Consider the following 20,172-nt stretch of genomic DNA (forward strand, 5'->3'; position numbering starts at 1 on the left):
CAGCTGAGAATACACTTGTGTAAGAAACAGATTACACCTTAAGTGTGTGTGTTCTGTATGATTGTTGATCCTTTTCTCAGGTCTGGAGTCAGCTCTAAACAGTCTAGTGGATGTCTGACGTTTATATGCTTAAGATATTGTTCAGCATTATATGCGCACACCCACGTGGAAATTTTCCTAGTCTATCTGTGTTCTAACCAATCAGATTAGAACATATGTATGACACAGTTAATGACGTTATGTGAGTATAATTGTTATTGATTTGTGATTGTAAGCAGAGCGGCCTAGGAACTCATTTGCGAGTGTTGAAGCTGGCTTCTGCTGATAAAACTGCAAACTATCTTGCAAACTATCTGCAAACAGTAGACTTTATTTATTTGAATCTCTGACTTCGGCTCTTCATCTGACAGACTGCTCAATCTTTGGGTTAAAATTGTAAATTACCCCTACACGCTAATTATACCTTAAAACAAACACAACCTGCAAACAAGTATATGAGCTCTTTTAATCAATCACTATACAGTGGACAACAAAATACTCAGTGTGAATCAGTGCACCATTGCTTGTCATTGTAGCCTATTGCCCATCCCGTTTGTTGTCTTTCTACTTGGCCTGTCAAATTTGCCGTTTTGCAAAGAATCAGATCCAGAATAAGAAATGCTTTGATTAAATTTGTTGAATTCATGACGTTATTTCAAACTGGCTGAAAACTGAAATACTGTCTAAATAAACAGAACAGACAAATAATTAAATACTGTAAATATTAGAGAACACATGTAAACCAAACTCAACCCAGTGATTCAGTGGTGCCTGCAGCTGTACGCACTGTGTGTACCTACAATAAGAGGGCGGGATTAGTGGCACTTTATTTATTCATTTCATAATTTAAATTGATTATTAAACAGTATACACTACGATATATTGACAAAGCAAGAAAGAGGGAGAATAATTAAACGTGTGCGTTTGTGTTTTAAAGCGTGTATGCACTTGCATTGGGGGGGGATGGGTAAAGAAATCTATTGGCTTTAGTTTGCTGGCGGTTTTTCTGCACACTAACAATTACAATTCAGATAGCTATTGCTTAAACACAAGGTTCAAAATGAGTAAATGCTCTTTAAAACAGATGAACTTAATTGAGACATTTGGCTAAAGCCCTATAACTGAGACAAATATTGATCCCCCACACAGAGTGGAGGCCGCAGTCTCATCAGCACCTGAGCCGGGCTCTTTCATCAGACAGATCAGATCCAGCTGCTGCGCATCCTCCTCGCATGGAACGAAACCATTCAAGGGTGTTTTAAACAATCGTATCTGACAGACAGGCATAACTAAGCAGACATGTCCATTCTCACAACGAGTTTCTGAGTTTTCTCATCTCTCCAACTGAATTTGTTCCACCGAGGTAATGTGGGAACATGTTCAGTGCTGTTGTGAATATTGTAAACGCCTGTCCTGCTTATTCAAATTATTTGATTAAATTTGAGATTGATCGGCGCAACATGGAAAACAGTTTAATATAGGCTTCTCTGACACTGAATATTTCACTTTAATTTTATTTAGGCTAGATTATTTTATTTGACAATCCAGTTCGTGATTCGGCATTGTTGAAGCGTAGCAGATTTGTTTTGAAGCACTTCACCTCAAATGTTATTCGTTTTTCGTATTTTATCTAGAAGATAACTGACCAAGAAAAATATTTAAACGACGAGACAAACTATACAAATTAAAACGGTAAATTAAAAACGGGGTGATTTTTTTTGGGAAAGCATTTAATTAATGCTTCACCAAATGTTTCACAATCTTCTGTCATATATTTGCACATTTTTTAAAATGTCGTAATTTTAAAGAATAGGCTCCATCTTGAGCGTGATTTTTTTCCTTTGTGCTGATGTGCTTTTATCACATTTAGATTTCAACGCAGTATTAAAATTAAAAAGGAAATTAATTATGTCGTAACGAATGCCCTTAAATAATGTAGCCTTTGACAGTAATCATCAGTGTTTCTTGACATTTCTTTGTCATGATTATATTTGTGCGTACCTAGGAATAAAATCTTGCAGGCGCCCCTGCAGTGATTTATACTAATCTTGATAGTTTCTAATAGTTAGGAAAAGATGGTTTCTGTTAGGTAACCATAGCTAAAACAAAGTTTGGACTGCTTGAATAACATCTGTGTTAACCGTTTTGCAAAATGGTGGGGAAAATGTGTCAACCCCAATGAGAAGGGTTTTACACATTTGCAAGACATAGCTTCTGCTCTGCTGGGATAGTGATGATGAAAATGGAGGGGATCCTAGTTTCTTTAACCAGGTCAAAGCTAACAAGAAAAACCGTAATGAAATATAAACAATAATACTATTAATACAAGCTACAAAACATTTATAGTAATAGTAGTATTTGAGGTAAAGCTGGTTTATATTCACACATTCGTTCAGTGATGACTTATTACACACTTCCTGCTTTGAATATTAGGTGTGAAATGTCATGCAAGTATGACTTCAAAAACAGCATTAGCACTGTTAAATTGACTGTAAACGTTGGCTACTTTTACATGGACATCAGTAATCGAATAATTTTCCTTAATCTAAATAAGACAGTAATATGATTAAGATGTTTACATGAGTTGCTTTTTGAGTGTTTCTTTAATGATCCTGTTTTACATGTTATAACGCATACAGTAATACGTTTAATGTCATTGCGTCATCACACTATTCACGTTTCCTCCTGAGTTTCATGTAATTTCGGGTGTTTCATTTTTAATTTGTTGATTTTTTTACTGCAGTTTGGCATTTTCACTTTCATTTAGGAACATTTCATGCATGCCCCCCTGTGACAAACGAGATATTGGTTGCGAGTTTGAACTGCTGGAAGAGTGTTGTTTTAATGGAGTTTGATACTGCACGCTGAATGAAAAAATAAACATCCGCATATCACGATGGAGGTGTCCTTCACTGATACGGTAGGTGCAGATAATAGTGTCAAGCAGCTGTGTGTGTGTACACTATCCTTGCGCAAAATGCAGCAAAAATCCTTCACGATGGTAATAGTTTGATTAAGGTGTTTACATGTCTGTACTGCACTTCAATAATGCGACTCCACATGTCTTAATTTGATTTCTGTTCAAGGGTGCATTTCCCAAACGGGTTCTTTTGGGAAAAGAACGATGTAGTGACGAGTGTTACCCAAAACTAATTTCCGTCGCAGATCCATCGTTTAAACCACGTTAGTTATAACGTAAAACGTCCAAAATGATGCTCCAAACGGGATGGAGTAACTACTTTAGAGAAGAACCCCATCGTTTCTTTGCAAATATTTATACCAAATATTAGTTTTGGTAAAAACATGCACTCGTTTTCCATATTAATTTAAATATATGTAAATGGCACATATAGGGCCTGTGTTTCCTTCACCAATATTATTGAGAACATTACATATTCTATTCTAAAACATAAAATCACTTGCAAAAGATAACATGTATTCTTATATCATATATAAATAAAATGAGGCTATTTATTAAGAAATTAAATTTAATATTTATTGATTATTATGAAATTTAAAAAAATCCTCCTTTATTAATATTAAGATTTTTATTTTATTTTTTTTAAGTCTACTTTTACAATTTGACACATGCAAACCACTCCAGAAATGTTCTAACCAACAGGCCCATGTCATACACAGCCAGTACAGATACTTAATAAATAACCTACTATAAATTAAAAGCATTAACGTATGTTATAAGGTTTTTGTTTTCACAAGCTTTGGAGACGTAACATAAATTCCGCTTTTAAATAACAGGTCACCTATAGCTTTCGTCATGAGCCACAGCTGTGTTCAAAATGACATCAATGTTTTCAAAGTGCACTGCGAATGGAGCACAATTGTAAACATGAAGATCGCTAAAACTGAACTGTAAAAATACTTTGAAAGCAAATTACACCTAAGAGAGATGATGTTAATGCTTTTATTTTTTAATAATTCCAAGTTTAAATGTTAGAACTTTCTAAATGAATAGGGCATAGGGGGGATAACTAAGATTAGAACACATCCTGGAACTATGTTTCAAACTACAGCTTCAGAGGTGAAATAGCAAGCACACAAGTTTGCGACGCAGTTTGCGAATGTTCGTTGGAACGACGGATTTGGGAAGCGGCAAATTAACTAACTATGTTTGTAATGAGGGAACGTGCGATCTTAGTTGGCTAACGATGGTTTTCGGAAATGCACCCCAGTTCAATTATGACCTCAATTGGATTAAATCAATCAAAAATCTCTGTTTACATGGTAGACTCTTAATCAGAGTATTGTCTTAATCGTAATAAAATCGGATTATTGGTGTCCATGTAAATTTACTCAATGTTGTACTGTGATAGTCGTTGGCTGCTAATTCAGTATAAGTTGCAAAGAATGCTTTTCTGAAATTATATTAAGGGGAAAGTCCTTATGTGTAACTTTACCCCAGTATGGTATTCAATTCATGTATAGCACTTTTTACAATGTAGATTGTGTCAAAGCAGCTTAACATAGTTCTAGTAAAGTCCAGATTTCAGAGTTGAACTTCAGTTGATTTTAGTTCAGTGTGGTTTAAATTTCACAGCTCAAACACTGAAGAGCAACTCCACCTAAGCGCAGCTCCACAAGTCCCGATCCAAGCAAGCCAGTGGCGAGGAAAAAACTACACCCATTGAGGAAGTGAAGTGGAAAAACACCTCAAGAGAAAGCAGGCTAGTATAGTAATCTATAGAAGTCAGCTAGTTAGTCCAATGATGTGTCTACTGGTGGATGAAGGTTCACTGTCTTTCCAGCGCACAATGTTGATTTACTTTAAGCTTAACTTATATCTGACCCCAATTTTAGTGGTTGTTTGGAATATTTCTAAATTTATCCTTGTTTTATCTGACTCCAATTATAAAACATTGATAAGATTGTTTAGTTTCTTTTAATATTACTTTAGATTATGATTGAATATTCTCTTCAGTTCGTTATTGTACCGGCCGAATATACAATCTCTTAAGCACAAGCATGTCAGTCTTGGTCACTAAACAGTGGCGATTAACCACTATCCTAAAAAGGCAGAACTCTACTTACTCAGTTTAGAATATTTTTTGTGCGATCCCCATAGATCTGCTATCTACTACATCAAACAAAGCTATTTAGTCATACTATGATCATTACTATAGAATTAGGCAGACCAATTTACTTAAACTATTAATAACTTTGAGTAATCACTATACAATTCAAATAGTATTATATGTTTAAAAGATGAAGGTCTATCACCTTAGCCTTTTACAGTCAAGTATACATGAATTAATGCCAATGTGTTAGTCGGAGCTCTAAGAACATCGTATAGCGTGCCACGCTGCTCCGTCTATCGTGTTTTAGTCCGTTACTAACCTGTACAGGGGCTTGTGGTGTTATGGACTTAACGTAATCTACTAGAGATAATAACAACACGAACTCTGTTTGAATAATTCAAAACATAATTTATTAGTCAGGTAAATGTGTATTATGCCAATTCATTCAGGCAATTCATAAACGATCAATACAAGATATCAAATTCTCAAAGATAAACCCAAGATTGAAAGATGCAAACCTGACTTCAAAATATACATAGCATGGAGCATTAGAGCTCCATGCTATGGGATTATCTGATTATAGGATCACCCCGATCATTTAGAAACTTTCCCTTAAGTAGTAAATCCAAGAATCTCCTCGAGGAAAGGGGTGTGTTAATTAACAAAAGGCATTTGTATTTAGTGGAAGAGTTTCTGCTTATAGGAAAGGCACACCCTTCGCAGTGTTTCAAAAGATATCTGAAGTTATATAACTATTGTTTTGATTATGCCTATTTCTGAGGGAATGAGACCATTGTACCAGTCACACTGAGATATTTCAAATGATATCAAATGTGATAGATTGTCAATTGGGTTGATTTAGAACATTCCTATTTTGAAATGACCATTCTGTGTGAGTTGAGTGAAAAGGGGCTGAGTGACCAGGGGGGGGGGGTTACGGGAGATGTTTTAAATGTAAATGAAGGTGACGAGCTGGTTCCCGCATTCCCACCTGCTGGGTTGTGGAGCCGATTGTCTCTGTGTTTTCAGCTCATGTTTGAATTGTCAAAGACATCAAAATATTTGTGGTATCGCAAGTCTTACACCTACAATCAGTTTCAATTACCCCCACTTTCCAAGAAATAAATAATCTGTCAATATCAGAGTAGGTAAATGTATGTTTTAATCAGGTTGTGATGTAGACTGGCAGGAAAGTGTTCTACCAAAAGTGTTGAATGTGCCAATATAAAGCCAAGTTTACCCCATTAAAGTAGTAATAAATCAAATCAAATCAGGCCTTTATTTGTCACATACACTTGCGTATAGGGAAATTGAGACATAACATTGCCACAGGGGGTGTGGATATAGTCCGGTGAGGGCGGGCAGCCATCTGGTCCTGCAGCCATGGAGGTGCTGGTCACAGACCCGCCTACCCCCTCCAGTGGGTGAAAGCACACGAAGGCGTTGGATGAGGGGATAGGGAGTGATTGTCTATTATGGCTCGTTTCCACTGACTGGTACGGTTTGGTACGGGTCACCTTTATCAGGCTTGCGTTTCCACTACCAAGGGTACCCTTTTGTTGGGCGTGGTGTATGACAAAGTTTCAGTCGACGTCATTCTAGCTCGAGGAAATGTCTACAATAAAGCTGTACAGGTCGCTCACATATCATATGAAAAGCTCTACTCACAAAACAGATGCTTCATACACATAAATACTTGTGTAGAAATGTTTATTACTAACTTTTCAATGAACATGAGTTGATTATAACTGCAGATCAATGACAGTGAGAAACAGCCTACTGTAACGTCTGAAATTATATTAAATAACTAAATAAATGAACATATATAAACACATACAGCCCCTTACAGTCTCCGATATGTTACCAACTACAGAAGAACTACATATAGCAGACATTTAATGCTTATTTAGGTTCAAAAAACAACAGAAAATATAGCCTACAGTCAGTGAAAACCTCTCATCTGTGTCTGTAATCTTCAGCAGCACATGTAGCCTCTGTTAGACAGTAATTTCGTCATTCTGAGTTCATATTAGTCCAAAATGTGAAGATTATAAGTTAGTTATACATGGCATTTTGTTCATGTTTGCTGAATAAATAATGTGCTCCTTTTTTCCGGCTTCTCCTTTGTTTCTTCACGCTTCACTCTCGCGTTTGTCAGTGTCTGACAGGATCGGGTTTCAAAAGCACGTCAATAATCAAGCGCAGGTTATTATCATCAGCTCAAGAAGTTTGTTATTTCAGATATAATGTTAGACGCGCGCGAGTGCTAGCAAGAAAGCGAAACCGCTCGCGCCTCAGACTGGCTCGTAAAAAACTACGGGGCACAGGGTAAATCTGCTCTTCTTCTTGGATTTGTGGCTGTTCATCAAGACGACGACAAGGTTTGTTTGAGCCCAGATCGACCATGGCTCGTTATTATATGTATTTATAATTCCGCTATAATCTCTCGCTGTATAATTCAAACATGGTGGGTTTTTTGTTTTCATTCTGGCTTGTTGCGTAAGCGAATGACTTATCTCTGTAAACCAATAGCGTTCAGCTGTGCGTCTGGCTCCTCCTTTTGGTACCCTTTCTCGTGTTTGGTACCCTTTCGAAAGAGTGCCGAAAAATTGGTACGGTACGGTTCGGTACGCTTTTTGACAGTGGAAACGGCCATAAAAGCGTACCAAACCGAACCGTACCACTCAGTGGAAACAGGCCATTAGTGCTGTGTATGTGTGTAACAGGTGTCCTTGACAGGGAGCAGGAATTTCAGAGCGTAATAATAATCTAATACAAATAACAAAAGCAATAAGGTACAATCTATTATAAGGACATATCAAAATAAGCGAAAAAACCCTCTCAGAACACCCTCAGCGGCTAATGGACTGGTCTGTTTGTTCATTTTCAGTCTGGATGGTGATGTTGACGCTGTTCCCCCATTCAGTCACTTTTACCATGGTCAATACCTGCCCAAACATCTCTCACTCTTCAGTGGAGTTCAGTGGTGAAGCTTCGATTGGTGAGTGACTGTAAGCCGGGGTCCAGTTCCGTTTCCCTCCGGACGGCTGACGTGTGTTCTGGAGGTGTAGCTATGAGGGTCAGACTGATAACAGCTACTACATTTGGAATCATTCTTAATTCACAACCATTAAAGATATGGCGATATATGTAATGTACGGGTGATAAATATTGCATCACCAAAAATGATTGAGGTCATGTCCATGTGTTGTGCGATAAGTCTATTAATTGATAATTGTGACAGGCCTACAGTAAACCAATACCATCATATAATGGATTTAGAGTCACAATGCTGAGTTTCTAATCATATAAAACAAACACATGATACTGATAAATATGTGCAATTTTGGAAAAAATAATAATAATAAATGTGCATTAGTATTAGTTTGTTGTTGAAATTTGGAAAACAAAATACAGAATCGCTTTTTCTTGGCTAAGAAACTATATTAATAGGCTTTGAATAACAAAAGAGTTCCTAATTACAATGAGAAATGACAAAGTTAAGATTGAAGACTGTTGGCATAATAGTTTACATATTAAGTGAAGGTTATTCTGTGGCTGTTTAATTCCACTTGAATCATATTTCATTCATTCATTCATTTTCTTTTCGGCTTAGTCCCTTTATTAATCTGGCGTCGCCACAGCGGAATGAACCGCCAACTTATCAAGCATATGTTTTACCCAGCGGATGCCCTTCCAGCCTCAACCCATCACTGGGAAACCCACACACACTCATTCGCACACATACATACACTATGGACAATTTAGCCTACCCAATTAACCTGTGCCGCATGTCTTTGGACTGTGGGAGGAAACTGGAGCACCCGGAGGAAACCCACGCAAACGCAGGGAGAACATGCAAACTCCATACAGAAACGCCAACTGACCCAGCCGAGGCTCAAACCAGCGACCTTCTTGCTGTGAGGCGACAGCACTACCTACTGCGCCACTGTGCTGCCCTGAATCATATTTGTTTTAATAAATAGTTTTATGGTTATGGTAAAGTTATGGTAAAAACTGGTATTAAATATCCTTTCACGTAAAGCTTTAGCTGTATATTGGGCTTTCTTTTCATGGTGTCTTTTATTTTTCAAGTCTAAATGAGACCAATATCATAAAATGTCTTTATTTTATTAGTCCATAAATTTCTCAAAATTTGACTTTGAGGTTTGCCATTATATAATTGTCACATTTGTTTTCATGATGATTAAGTGTCATTTTCATGGTTTATAGTCACTATTTTTCTCTTCTTTTAACACTGTTAAAGGATTTTCCCGTCATATAAAAGTACGTTTTTATAATTTCTTATTTTACATATACTAATACTCCATACCTAGATTGGAATTTTGTTTTTGTTCCTATAATACTTGATTTATACTTGTGAAACAGAGGAATAAAATGTAAAAATTGAGGATTTATGGGCTTTAAAGTGTAGATTTAAACTGATTTACTTGTATTTAATAGCAGTTTTTTTAGGGAAAATGTATTTAACTACTTACGATTGAATTAATTTAAAATTCATTTTATATATATATATTTTCATTATTGTTTTACGTTAGTTGACATATTTAAATATATATAAATATATATATACACGTATGTGTAAGTACACTTCACATCTTTTAAGCAAATTTTTAATAGGAAGCTGTACAATATTGTATTTGTGCATATACATTAGATTAGTGAGTCCTGAAGCCAAAATCTGGAGCTTATCTAAAAATAACTTATGATAATGGTCCAAAAAACTAATACACCCAAATTTATATGTTATTGAAATATATTAAATACACATTTAAAAAAAAAAAAAAGAGGAAAAATTAAGAGAAACAAAAAAATATGAAAAACTTAGTTGAAGTTATTTATGTTGTAAATTCTTTTGCAATATTTAGCTTGAATTTAATTGTATTATCTTTTAATTTTTAAAGTTGTTTGGTGACTAATAAATTTAATTTAATAATTATATTATATTGATTTTGTTAGCTCACGTTGCTGTTTTGTGCTGAGCAATTCATCTGTGCATGTCATTAAGAGAAAAAGTTGTTTGCCGTTTTAGTCTAAAATTAAAAACTGAAATGCACTTCCTGTTTGTTTTCAGTTAAATTCTCAGATTGTGGCAGTCCAACACAATCTCATGGCAATTTGTAACTTTTTGATTTAGTGACTAATTCGTAGGATCTAATTCGTACAATCTAGTACGATTTGCTCATCCGCCAATGACGGTTGGGTTTAGGGGTGGGGTTAGGTGCCACGCCCCCTTTTTAAAATCGTACAATTTCGTACGACTGAACTTATACGAATTCGTACGAATAAGCCACTAAACTGTCAAAACGTAAAATACTTACGTTTTCTCGTGAGATCAGGCTGGGCAGTCTGAAGTATTGGGTATTTACATACTTAACCACGCCCCCCCCCAGCTGTCAGTTTTGACAACAAACAAAATTGATGAGCAGGAGGAGTCAGTTAGGTTGTAACAACTCTCCTCAAACCCTTGTCCAGATCCAAATGGAATGCCTTCTTTACTACATCCAATCAGCTCGCAGTAGAGAAAACAAGCCACGCCTACTGCTTTCTCATTTAATCTTCCATTTCTGTAGGAACTGCGTCACAGCTTCTGTTTCATGCGGACTTTACACTACCAGCACACCACTTCACATATATTATTAACATTAAAAAATAATGAACAGTATCTACAGTTACAAGTTGCTGAGTTACAACAAAGTATTTTAGTTTTATTTATACTTTTGAGATACTTATTTTTGTTGTTGTTTCAGAAATGTTGCTGTGTGCATTAAAGGTGTTTTTGCTTGCTGTCTCTCTTTATTTGGTTTGGTCACGTTTTACAAGTGTACAACACTGTATGACTGTCACTTCAGTGTTATTTATGCGCTCTTAGGACAACACAACTTCAGATTAACTTCTACATACGTTTATATGTTTAGTCATTCAAGCTATTGAAAATGATTTCGGTTAAGGTGGACACTTCACACACTTCAGCTTTTGACACACCAGTCAATTTTTGAACTTTTTGGCTTTTCGTAGTTTTTACTTTTATTTGAATACAAAGAAAACATCCAAATAAAGTGTTTATGACACATCACAATCGAAGTGTGTCTGAGTTTTATTTACAATATTTATTAAAAGTATTATTTTCTGTTAAATCTACATTTTAGCAGCTCCTACAGAGACCAAACCAGCTCTATTCTGAAGGTGTATGCAGAGGGATTTGATCCTAAATAATTTGCTTATATAGATTTTATTCTACAAAAATAAGGTTTTCTGACATTATTCAGAATTGTTTCCTTTGTGTTCAAGAGAAGAAAAAAACCCCAAACAGGTTGGGAATGAGTGGAGGATGAATAAATGATGACAGAATTTTCCTTTTGGGGTGAACCATCCCTTTAATAGTTTGTGTAGTTAACATTTGCATGAAACATGCTGTATAGAGTGTAATATATATATATATACACATACATATATATATATATATACACATACATATATATATATATATATACACATACATATATATATATATATATATATATATACATACATACATGTTTGTTGAGGCAGTGTTTCCCAACCCTGTTCCTGGAGGCACACCAACAGTACATATTTGTATGTCTCCCTTATCTGACCCATTTGTGTCAGGTTTTGGGGTCTTTGCTAACGTTCTGCTGAGTTGATTCAGGTGTGTTTGATTAGAGAGAGGTTGAAAATGTGTACTGTTGGTGTGCCTTCAGGAACAGGGTTGGGAAACACTGTGTTGAGGAACAAACAACATTGAGGGTTTTATCACTGTAATAGTTGCAAAGTACATCATATAAACCAGAATATTACCTAAAAGTAAAGCTTCTTTGAGGATCTTAAATCAGATAAATATATAAATTACCAATAGTCTCAGTTATCATACAGTACTTCATTTATTCATTTTCTTTTTGGCTTAGTCCCTTTATTCATCAGGGGTCGCCACAGCCGCCAACTTAAGCTATGGTCACACTGGGCTTTGTGTGTGCGAAATTCTGTCGTGTGGCGCTGCGAATAGGGGCGGGATTAAACAAGATAATTAGACATTTAAAAAAGCCAATAATTGCTCAATATTTTACATTTCTGTCCAGAGAGGTCGTGTTTTAATCCTAAATAGGTCTCACGCAGTCAAGTGATGTGATTTCGCAGGTCAGAGTTCACCAAGCTTGAACTTTGCACCACAGTGAGCTGCGAAACTTAACGCATGACCCTGCGTTTCCGGTCTGACGCATTCACGTGCTAATGAATGGAAGTCTATGGGAGGAAAAGCCCAGTGTGACCGCAGCTTCATCCAGCAAATGTTTTACACAGCAGATGTCTTTCCAGCTGCAACCCATCACTGGAAAACATCCATACACACACATACACTACGGACAATTTAGCTCACCCAATTCCCCTATAGCGCATGTGTTTGGACTGTGCGCGAAACCTGAGGAAACCCACGCCAACACGGGGAGAACATGCAGACTACACACAGAAATGCCAATTGACCCAGCCGAGGCTCGAACCAGCGACCTTCTTGTTGTGAGGCGATTGTGCTACCCACTGCACCACTGTGACGCCCACAGTACTTCATTTGAGCCTTTAAAGAATGATTTTTCTGATTCAAGGAGAGAAATCTGATACATAGTCTATACATGTGGTCAGTTTGCATCATTTTTGCAATACTTTGCACTCCTGCAGTCTCTCTTTTTCACTTAGAAATGAGAAATTATGTACTGTACCTGAAAATAATATTACACAACCATTTTTATCTTCAAATCCTAAAATCAGACTATAATTATTACCATTCAGATATTAATCTGAATTTATTATCTTGTTCTGTTCATGCTTTTGCAATTGAATCTACAATTTTCAGCTGCTCTTACAGACCAAACTAGCTCTGTTCTGAAAGCTTTTACAGAGGGATTTGATCCTAAATTCATCCATTTTCTTTTCAGCTTAGTCTCTTTATTAATCTGGGGTCGCCACAGCAGAATGAACCGCCAACTTATCCAGAGTATGTTTTACACAGCGGATTGCCTTCCAGCTGCAACCCATCACTGGGAACTCCCATACACACTCATTGACTCTCATATACTATGGACAATTTTAGCTTACCCAGTTCACCTATAGCACATGTGCTTGGACTGTGGGGGAAACCAAAGCACCCTGAGGAAACCCACGGCAACACGGGGAGAACATGCAAACTCCACACAGAAATGCCAACTGACCCAGCCGAGGCTCGAACCAGCGATCTTCTTGCTGTGAGGTGACAGCACTACCTACTGCACCATTATGTCACCCAATAATAATAATAATAATAATAATAATAATAATAATAATAATAATAATAATAATAATAATAACCACAATACTCTTACTACTACTTTTACTTCTACTACTACTACTTCTAATATACGTAACTCTCTTCCCTTTACCCTCTATTTTAATTTAAATTAATTATTTATTTTATATCCTATAGTAAACGCCAGTTTCTCTCAAGAACTTTATAAGAATTCTGGTCTGTACCCTGTCCTTTGTACTCAGTAAACCTTTTAATGTTATTTCCTGAATCCCCATCTCCCTTAGTTCATGTCTCCTTTCCTCCCTCTGTGTTTCATACCTGTTGCATTTTAGAATCACATGCTCTACTGCAGTGTTTCCCAACCCTGTTCCTGGAGGCACACCAACAGTTCATGTTTTGGATGTCTCCCTCATCTGACCCATTAACTTCTCTTCCAATGTTCTGATGAGTTGTTTCAGGTGTGTTTGATTAGGGAGAGAATGAAAATGTGTACTGTTGGTGTGCCTTCAGGAACAGGGTTGGGAAACTCTGCTCTACTGACTCCTCTTCACTATACAGCCCTCACACAGTCCAGTTTCATGCGTCCCTATTAATTTAAGTGTTTTATTTTATAAACAAGGACCCAGTCTTAATCTAGTTATCGCTATTCTTTCTCTCCGTTTACCACTACTGACTATTTTGTGTTTAATAACCTGTGGAGTTTGATACAAATGCCTTCCTTTCTTTTCTCTGTTCCACTTCTCTTGCCACTTTTGATTTAGCAGATCGTCCTGACCATGTCTACATGCCTAAATGCATTGAGTTGCTGCCATGTGATTGGCTGATTAACAATTTGCGTTAACAAGCAGTTGGACAGGTGTACCTAATAAAGTGGCCGGTTAGTGTTTTAGTCCATAATTAAATAATGCTTGTTTGAACATGTAAACATAGCATTCTAGAATACATGTAATACACAAATTACAATTCTTAGTGTAATAAATGCTGTGGAAGGATGATTATAACTTAATGTTAATCATTTAATTTGCCCAAAAATGAACATTTTAATTGGTTCTAAACGTATGTTTTTTATTCCTCTGTTGAACTCAAAACGAGATTTTATGAAGAATGTTGGGGAAAAAAACCATTTATATCCGTACTATAACTCAGTAAGAGATTTATTTATTTATTAATTTATTTGTTTATTTATGATGATTTTATGAAGTCAGTACCGTGTTCATGCCATCAGAATCTACAGCGCCACTGCAGTCCCCCGTTCACCCAGAGCGGCAGGTGGCGCTACAGTCACTCTCATCGCAGCAGCAGCGCCGCCCGGTTCCTCAAAATCTCCCATCCGCAGTTTGATGATGTTGGGTTTTCTATGAGCGTGTGAAACCGATGACAGCTCTTTATTAAACTAACAAATGCCCCAGAACTGAGCGGAGCCGTGTAGATCAACGAAAGTGCGGTCGAAAAGGGCGCAAACATGTCGGCCAGCGCTGTTTATGTGTTAGACCTGAAGGGGAAGGTAAGATAACGGTTCACTAGCACACGACGCTAAAGCTAATCCACGTCAAACATCAGCGAAGGATACATTTAAAAGGTTTTATAACTAGTCAATAAACATGTTTAAACGGGTCTGAAAGCGCTGAATGCGTTTAACAGTGCAGATTTGTATGTATTACTTAATGAAAATGTAATTTGTTACTGTTGAATTCACTATTTAAACAGGTGCTTGTTATTATTATTAGCATATGCTTTCAGTAATGATTTACTTTGACTGAAAAATCACAAAGTAATAAAGGGCAGATACTTGTTTACACATTTTTCATTAGTTTGTATGACTCCAGGTTGAGATGTAATCATAAAACAGAAGGATATAATTCTTGAGGCACTTGTTTTAAAAGGCACAAAGTGTTTCAAAGGGACAGTTCACCCCAAAAAATGAATATTCCGTGTGTCAATATGTTTTAGACTTTTATGATTTATGAATATGTAAATCATCATCAATCAATCAAACAGTTATATCAATATATAACATAATACATATGTTAAATGAAATCTAAATTATTGAACAAACATTCAAAATGTCAATATTTAAATATTTGTGTGTACTTATAATAGGGCTGCACGATATTGGAAAAATTACACATTGCAATATTTTTTTAGTCTGCGATATATATTGCGATTAATAATACAATTTCACTAGATGACTGTAAAGAATATATCCTTTTAAATTGATTGGGAAGATTCAGTAGGGGAGTGCTTAAAATATAATAAAATTCTGCAAGCATAGTTACATTCAATAACAAAATCTATTTAATTTATATGACCAAACAGTCCCAAAACAACATTCTTCAGATTTTTTTCCTTTGTGTTGTGAAACTCAAATAGGTTTGGAATAAGTGGATGATGAATAAATGATGACAGAATTTTCCTTTTTGAATGAAACATCCCTTTAATATTTTGTGTAGTTAACATTTGCATGAAACAGGGCGTCATATATATATATATATATATATATATATATATATATATATATATATATATATATATATATATAATGAGGTACAAAAACCATTGAAGTTTTATCACAGTAATAATTGAGAGGTACATCAAATAAACCAGAATATTACCTAAAAGTAAAAGCTTCTTTAAGGATCTTAAATCAGATAAATATATATCATAAATTACCAAAGGTCAAAAAGAATGATTTTTCAGGTTGGATGAGAAAAAGTTTCATAAAAAGGGTCAGTTTGCATCGTTTTTGCAATACTTTACACTACTGCAGTCTCTCTTTTTCACTTAGAAATGAGAAATTATGTACTATACCTGAAAATTATATTGCACAGCCATTTATCTTCAAATCCTAAACTCAGACATGTATTATCTTGTTCTGGCCATGCTTTTTGCAATATCTAGGCACCAAACATCTCAAAGGAGTTTTGAGTGGTATAGTGTGGTAAATTTGACAGTAGACAAATATATAAATAAAATCTCACTTTTCAGCTTATTCAAAGGACTTTTAATTGAACATTTAAACTTTACATTAATAAACGATACTTTATCTACAGTAGAGCTGCACTATATTGGTAAAATAGGCTATATGTGATGTTGTAGAGTATTGCATTAATTTCTTAAAATATAACTATCAGCTATTAGATTATTAATTTATTCAATTATATTGATCTGATTAATTCTAATTCAGACTAAAAAACTGAAGGTGCAAACATTTTGTCTTTAAAACACTAAGTGAAAAGCTCAGCAGATATTCAGACTGATTGGCTGTTGTCATTTTTCTCTCTCGTCTGACTCCGCCTATTAGTGATTATTTTCAGCTCTGGGTTCAGCTTTGGGCCGTTCCAGCCAATAGCAAAACAGCAACTGGGGATAAAGATAGTAAAGCCCTATTTGATTGGTCAGATTTAGATAATCGATGCATAAAATAAATGGAATTTATCTCACATGTCCGCGATACATATATCATTAACATGATTACTATGTGATAGATCGTGCAGCCCTAATCTACAGTCATTACTTTCATCTGGCTACATTAACAAAATTATTAATTTTATTTTTAATGTATTTATTAATAACCCATAAACACAATATAATGCATTAAACCACACTTAAGTACAATAATACATAGACAATTACAGTATTGAAATAAAATCATAAAAATAAAATTATTCATTCATTTTCCCTCAGCTTAGTCCCTTATTTATGAGGGATTGCCACAGTGGAATGAACCGCCAACTATTCCAGTATATGTTTTACACACCAGATCCCTTTCCAGCTGCAACCCAGTACTGGGAAACACCCATACACACACACTCAAACACTGCGGACAATTATGTTTACCCAATTCACCCATAGCGCATGTGTTTGGACTGTGGGGGAAACCGGAGCACCCGGAGGAAACCCACGCCAACATGTGGAGAAACCACACAGAAATGCCAACTGACCCAGCTGCGACTCGAATCAGCAACCTTCTTGCTGTGAGGCGTCAGTGCTAACTGCTGAGCCACTGTGCCGCCCAAAATAAAATTATGAATAAATAACATGAGCACTATTCTCAGCTAATCATAAACCCATTGATTTAGATATTTGCCCCTCATCCCAATCCATCTAATAGGTTATGAGTCAATCAATATTTCAATTGAAGGAATGCTTATTAAAATACAAACCTTCCCTTAAATATAAATTAGATGGCAGATTATCCATAACAGGCCCTTCACTGAATATTTTTAATTGCAAGTATAAGAAATTGCTGTACTGCAAATAAGGTATTACACAAGATTTTTACATGCTTCCTGTTCCTGAACTTGGTTAATATGGTTATATTTGAAGCATGCATTATAAAATCTCAATTAGTAGAAAATCTATATTAATAATGTGTGTGTGTGTGTTTCAGGTCCTGATCTGCCGTAATTACCGCGGTGATGTGGACATGTCTGAGATTGAGCATTTTATGACTCTGCTGATGGATAAAGAGGAGGAGGGCACACTTTCACCCATCCTGGCTCACGGTGGAGTGCGCTTCATGTGGATTAAACACAACAACCTGTACCGTATCCTTCACACTGACCTTCAAATGCCTACAGGAGTGCTTTGTTTATCATTAGCCGCGTTTCCACTATCGCGCCTAAAGCGAGCGAGCCAAGGCCAGTCGCGTTTCCACTATCACTTCCGGGGCGTAATCGGGCCAAAGCGGGGCTTCCTTGGGGCCAGCGTCCGGCCTTTTTCGGCCCGCCAAATACCTTGGGCCAAGGAGGGCCAACTGGGGCTTCGGGGCGGGGTTACGTACAAAGGCAGAGTTTTCCTGTCAGGTAAAGAGTGGACAAGATGCTTTCTTCCCTTACATTTGTTTTGCTATCGCGCTTGATCAACTCACTAAGAAAAATCTGTGTTCGAAGTAAATGCCGCCGAACTCGAATGTCCTTATCCAGGGATCGCTGTCTGGCCTTACACCAACAGACCACAAACAGTAAAAAACAATCGCTTCGGTGTTCTCCATCTTCCAGCTCTCGTAGTGATGCCAGGTTGTGTTTGTGGTTATAATTTGAGTTTTTTGTTCCCGCTGAAGTGGGCGGGTTGTGTGACGGGTTGTGTGACGTTTGATTCGGGGGACGTTCTGGGGGCGGTGTTTGCGTGACGCGCTGCGAGCAACTAGCCCGACAGTGGAAACGCGACATGATTTCGGCCTCATTTCACAACCTCACTGGCTATTGGCCCGGCCTGGCCCGATTAAAGCCCTGGCTCGCACTGGCCCGATAGTGGAAATGCGGCTATTGAAGTGCAAGATTAGAATTTTACAAGAATGAATGGTTGTTTATAAGTTCTTGGTTTTATACAATATATTTGTTAGAATTTCTTTATAATTGTTTTGGTTTGTGTCCCTTATGTGAGTGTGTTTTCTCTTAACTAATGACAAACAGTTGTTGCAACATCCAAAAAGAACGCTTGTGTCTCCCTGGTTTTTTCTTTCCTCTACAAAATTGTTCAGGTTTGTACATCAGTTGTACGTTTTCATTGCATTTACATTTATCATTGCCACAGCCATATCAACTTGCAGCCCAAAACTGGTTACTCACTGAAGCTGAGAGAGCTGAGCCTGGTCAGTACCTGGATGGGTGACCACATGGGAAAAGCTAGGTTGCTGTTGGAAGTGATTAGTGAGGCCAGCAGGGGGAGCTTAACCTACGGTCTGTGTGAGTCCTAATGCCCCAGTAAAGTGAAGAGGACACTATATTGTAAGTGGGCGCCATCTTTTGGATGAGACGTTAAACCGAGATTCTGACTCTCTGTGGTCATTAAAAATCCCATGGTACTTCTCGTAAAGAGTAGGGGTGTAACCCCGGTGTCCTGGTCAAATTCCCTCCGTCATGGCCTCTCAATCATCCCCATCAACAGAATTGGCTGTATCACTGTCTCTCCACCCCACCTATAGCTGGTGTGTGGTGAGCAAACTGGCGCAGTTGTCCTGTGGCTGCCATCGCATCATCCAAGTGGATGCTGCACACTGGTCTGGTGGTGGTGTGGAGAGACCCCCTTCCTGATTGTGAAGCGCTTTGGGTGTACATACACAATAAATGTGCTATATAAATACACACATCACATTACATTTAGTCATTTAGACATTTTTGTTCAAAGCGACTTACATTTGAGGAGGCGTTCAGCTTTTCATCAAGAAGAGGCAATCCACACAAGAAGTGCTAATTATAAAAGTGCTCAGAGAATTAAGTGCTAGAGTTAGGAGGAGTGTTTATTTATTTATTTATTTATTTATTTATTTATTAATAGAGAGAAGTGTTTGCACAGGTGGTTTGAAGCACACTTCCTAAAAGCACAATTTTTAATATATTTTTTATTTATTTATTTATTTATTTTTTTTTTGTGCAAATTTTGCTTTAAAAATGATTTATGGATGTTTTGTTATTGCACGATTATTAATAGAACCAAGCAAGTATACTGTGGAATTTACACAAGGGGGTGCTATCACCTGTTAATTGGCTAATTCAGTTCTGACGCTGATGAAATCTTATTTCTACCACAGGATAGAAATAAGTGGATATGTGGAAAAACAAGTCACACTTGTTATATAAAATACCTTTTTATGTTTTTCTTTTGTGCTGGAAACAAAAAAATAAATATATTGGGGGAATTGTAGAATTATAAGTCATAAACTTGCAATTTAGACTTTATTTCCCACAATTGTATCGCAAAAAATAGCAATTACCTTTATTTTCTATTTATTTTCTAATTTACAATATCGTTTTTTTATGGCTCAAAACGAGGCAGAGACGGTAA

At 36.6% G+C, this 20,172-nt stretch overlaps 1 protein-coding gene across 1 annotated transcript in view; it reads left to right on the plus strand.

The window, feature by feature from the left end:
- Positions 1–14,691: 14,691 nt before the first annotated feature.
- The window catches only part of ap1m1 (adaptor related protein complex 1 subunit mu 1), a 61,695-nt gene continuing 56,214 nt past the window's right edge, over positions 14,692–20,172 (plus strand). Inside the window, exons 1-3 of the mRNA XM_056445934.1 lie at positions 14,692–14,890; positions 17,777–17,933; positions 18,801–18,868. Coding sequence (XP_056301909.1) covers positions 14,849–14,890; positions 17,777–17,933; positions 18,801–18,868 — 267 coding nt within the window. The 5' untranslated portion in view covers positions 14,692–14,848. The remainder of the gene's footprint in view (positions 14,891–17,776; positions 17,934–18,800; positions 18,869–20,172) is intronic.

The sequence above is a fragment of the Danio aesculapii genome, chromosome 2 (assembly GCF_903798145.1).
Source record: "Danio aesculapii chromosome 2, fDanAes4.1, whole genome shotgun sequence".
Classification (NCBI taxonomy): Eukaryota; Metazoa; Chordata; class Actinopteri; order Cypriniformes; family Danionidae; genus Danio; species Danio aesculapii.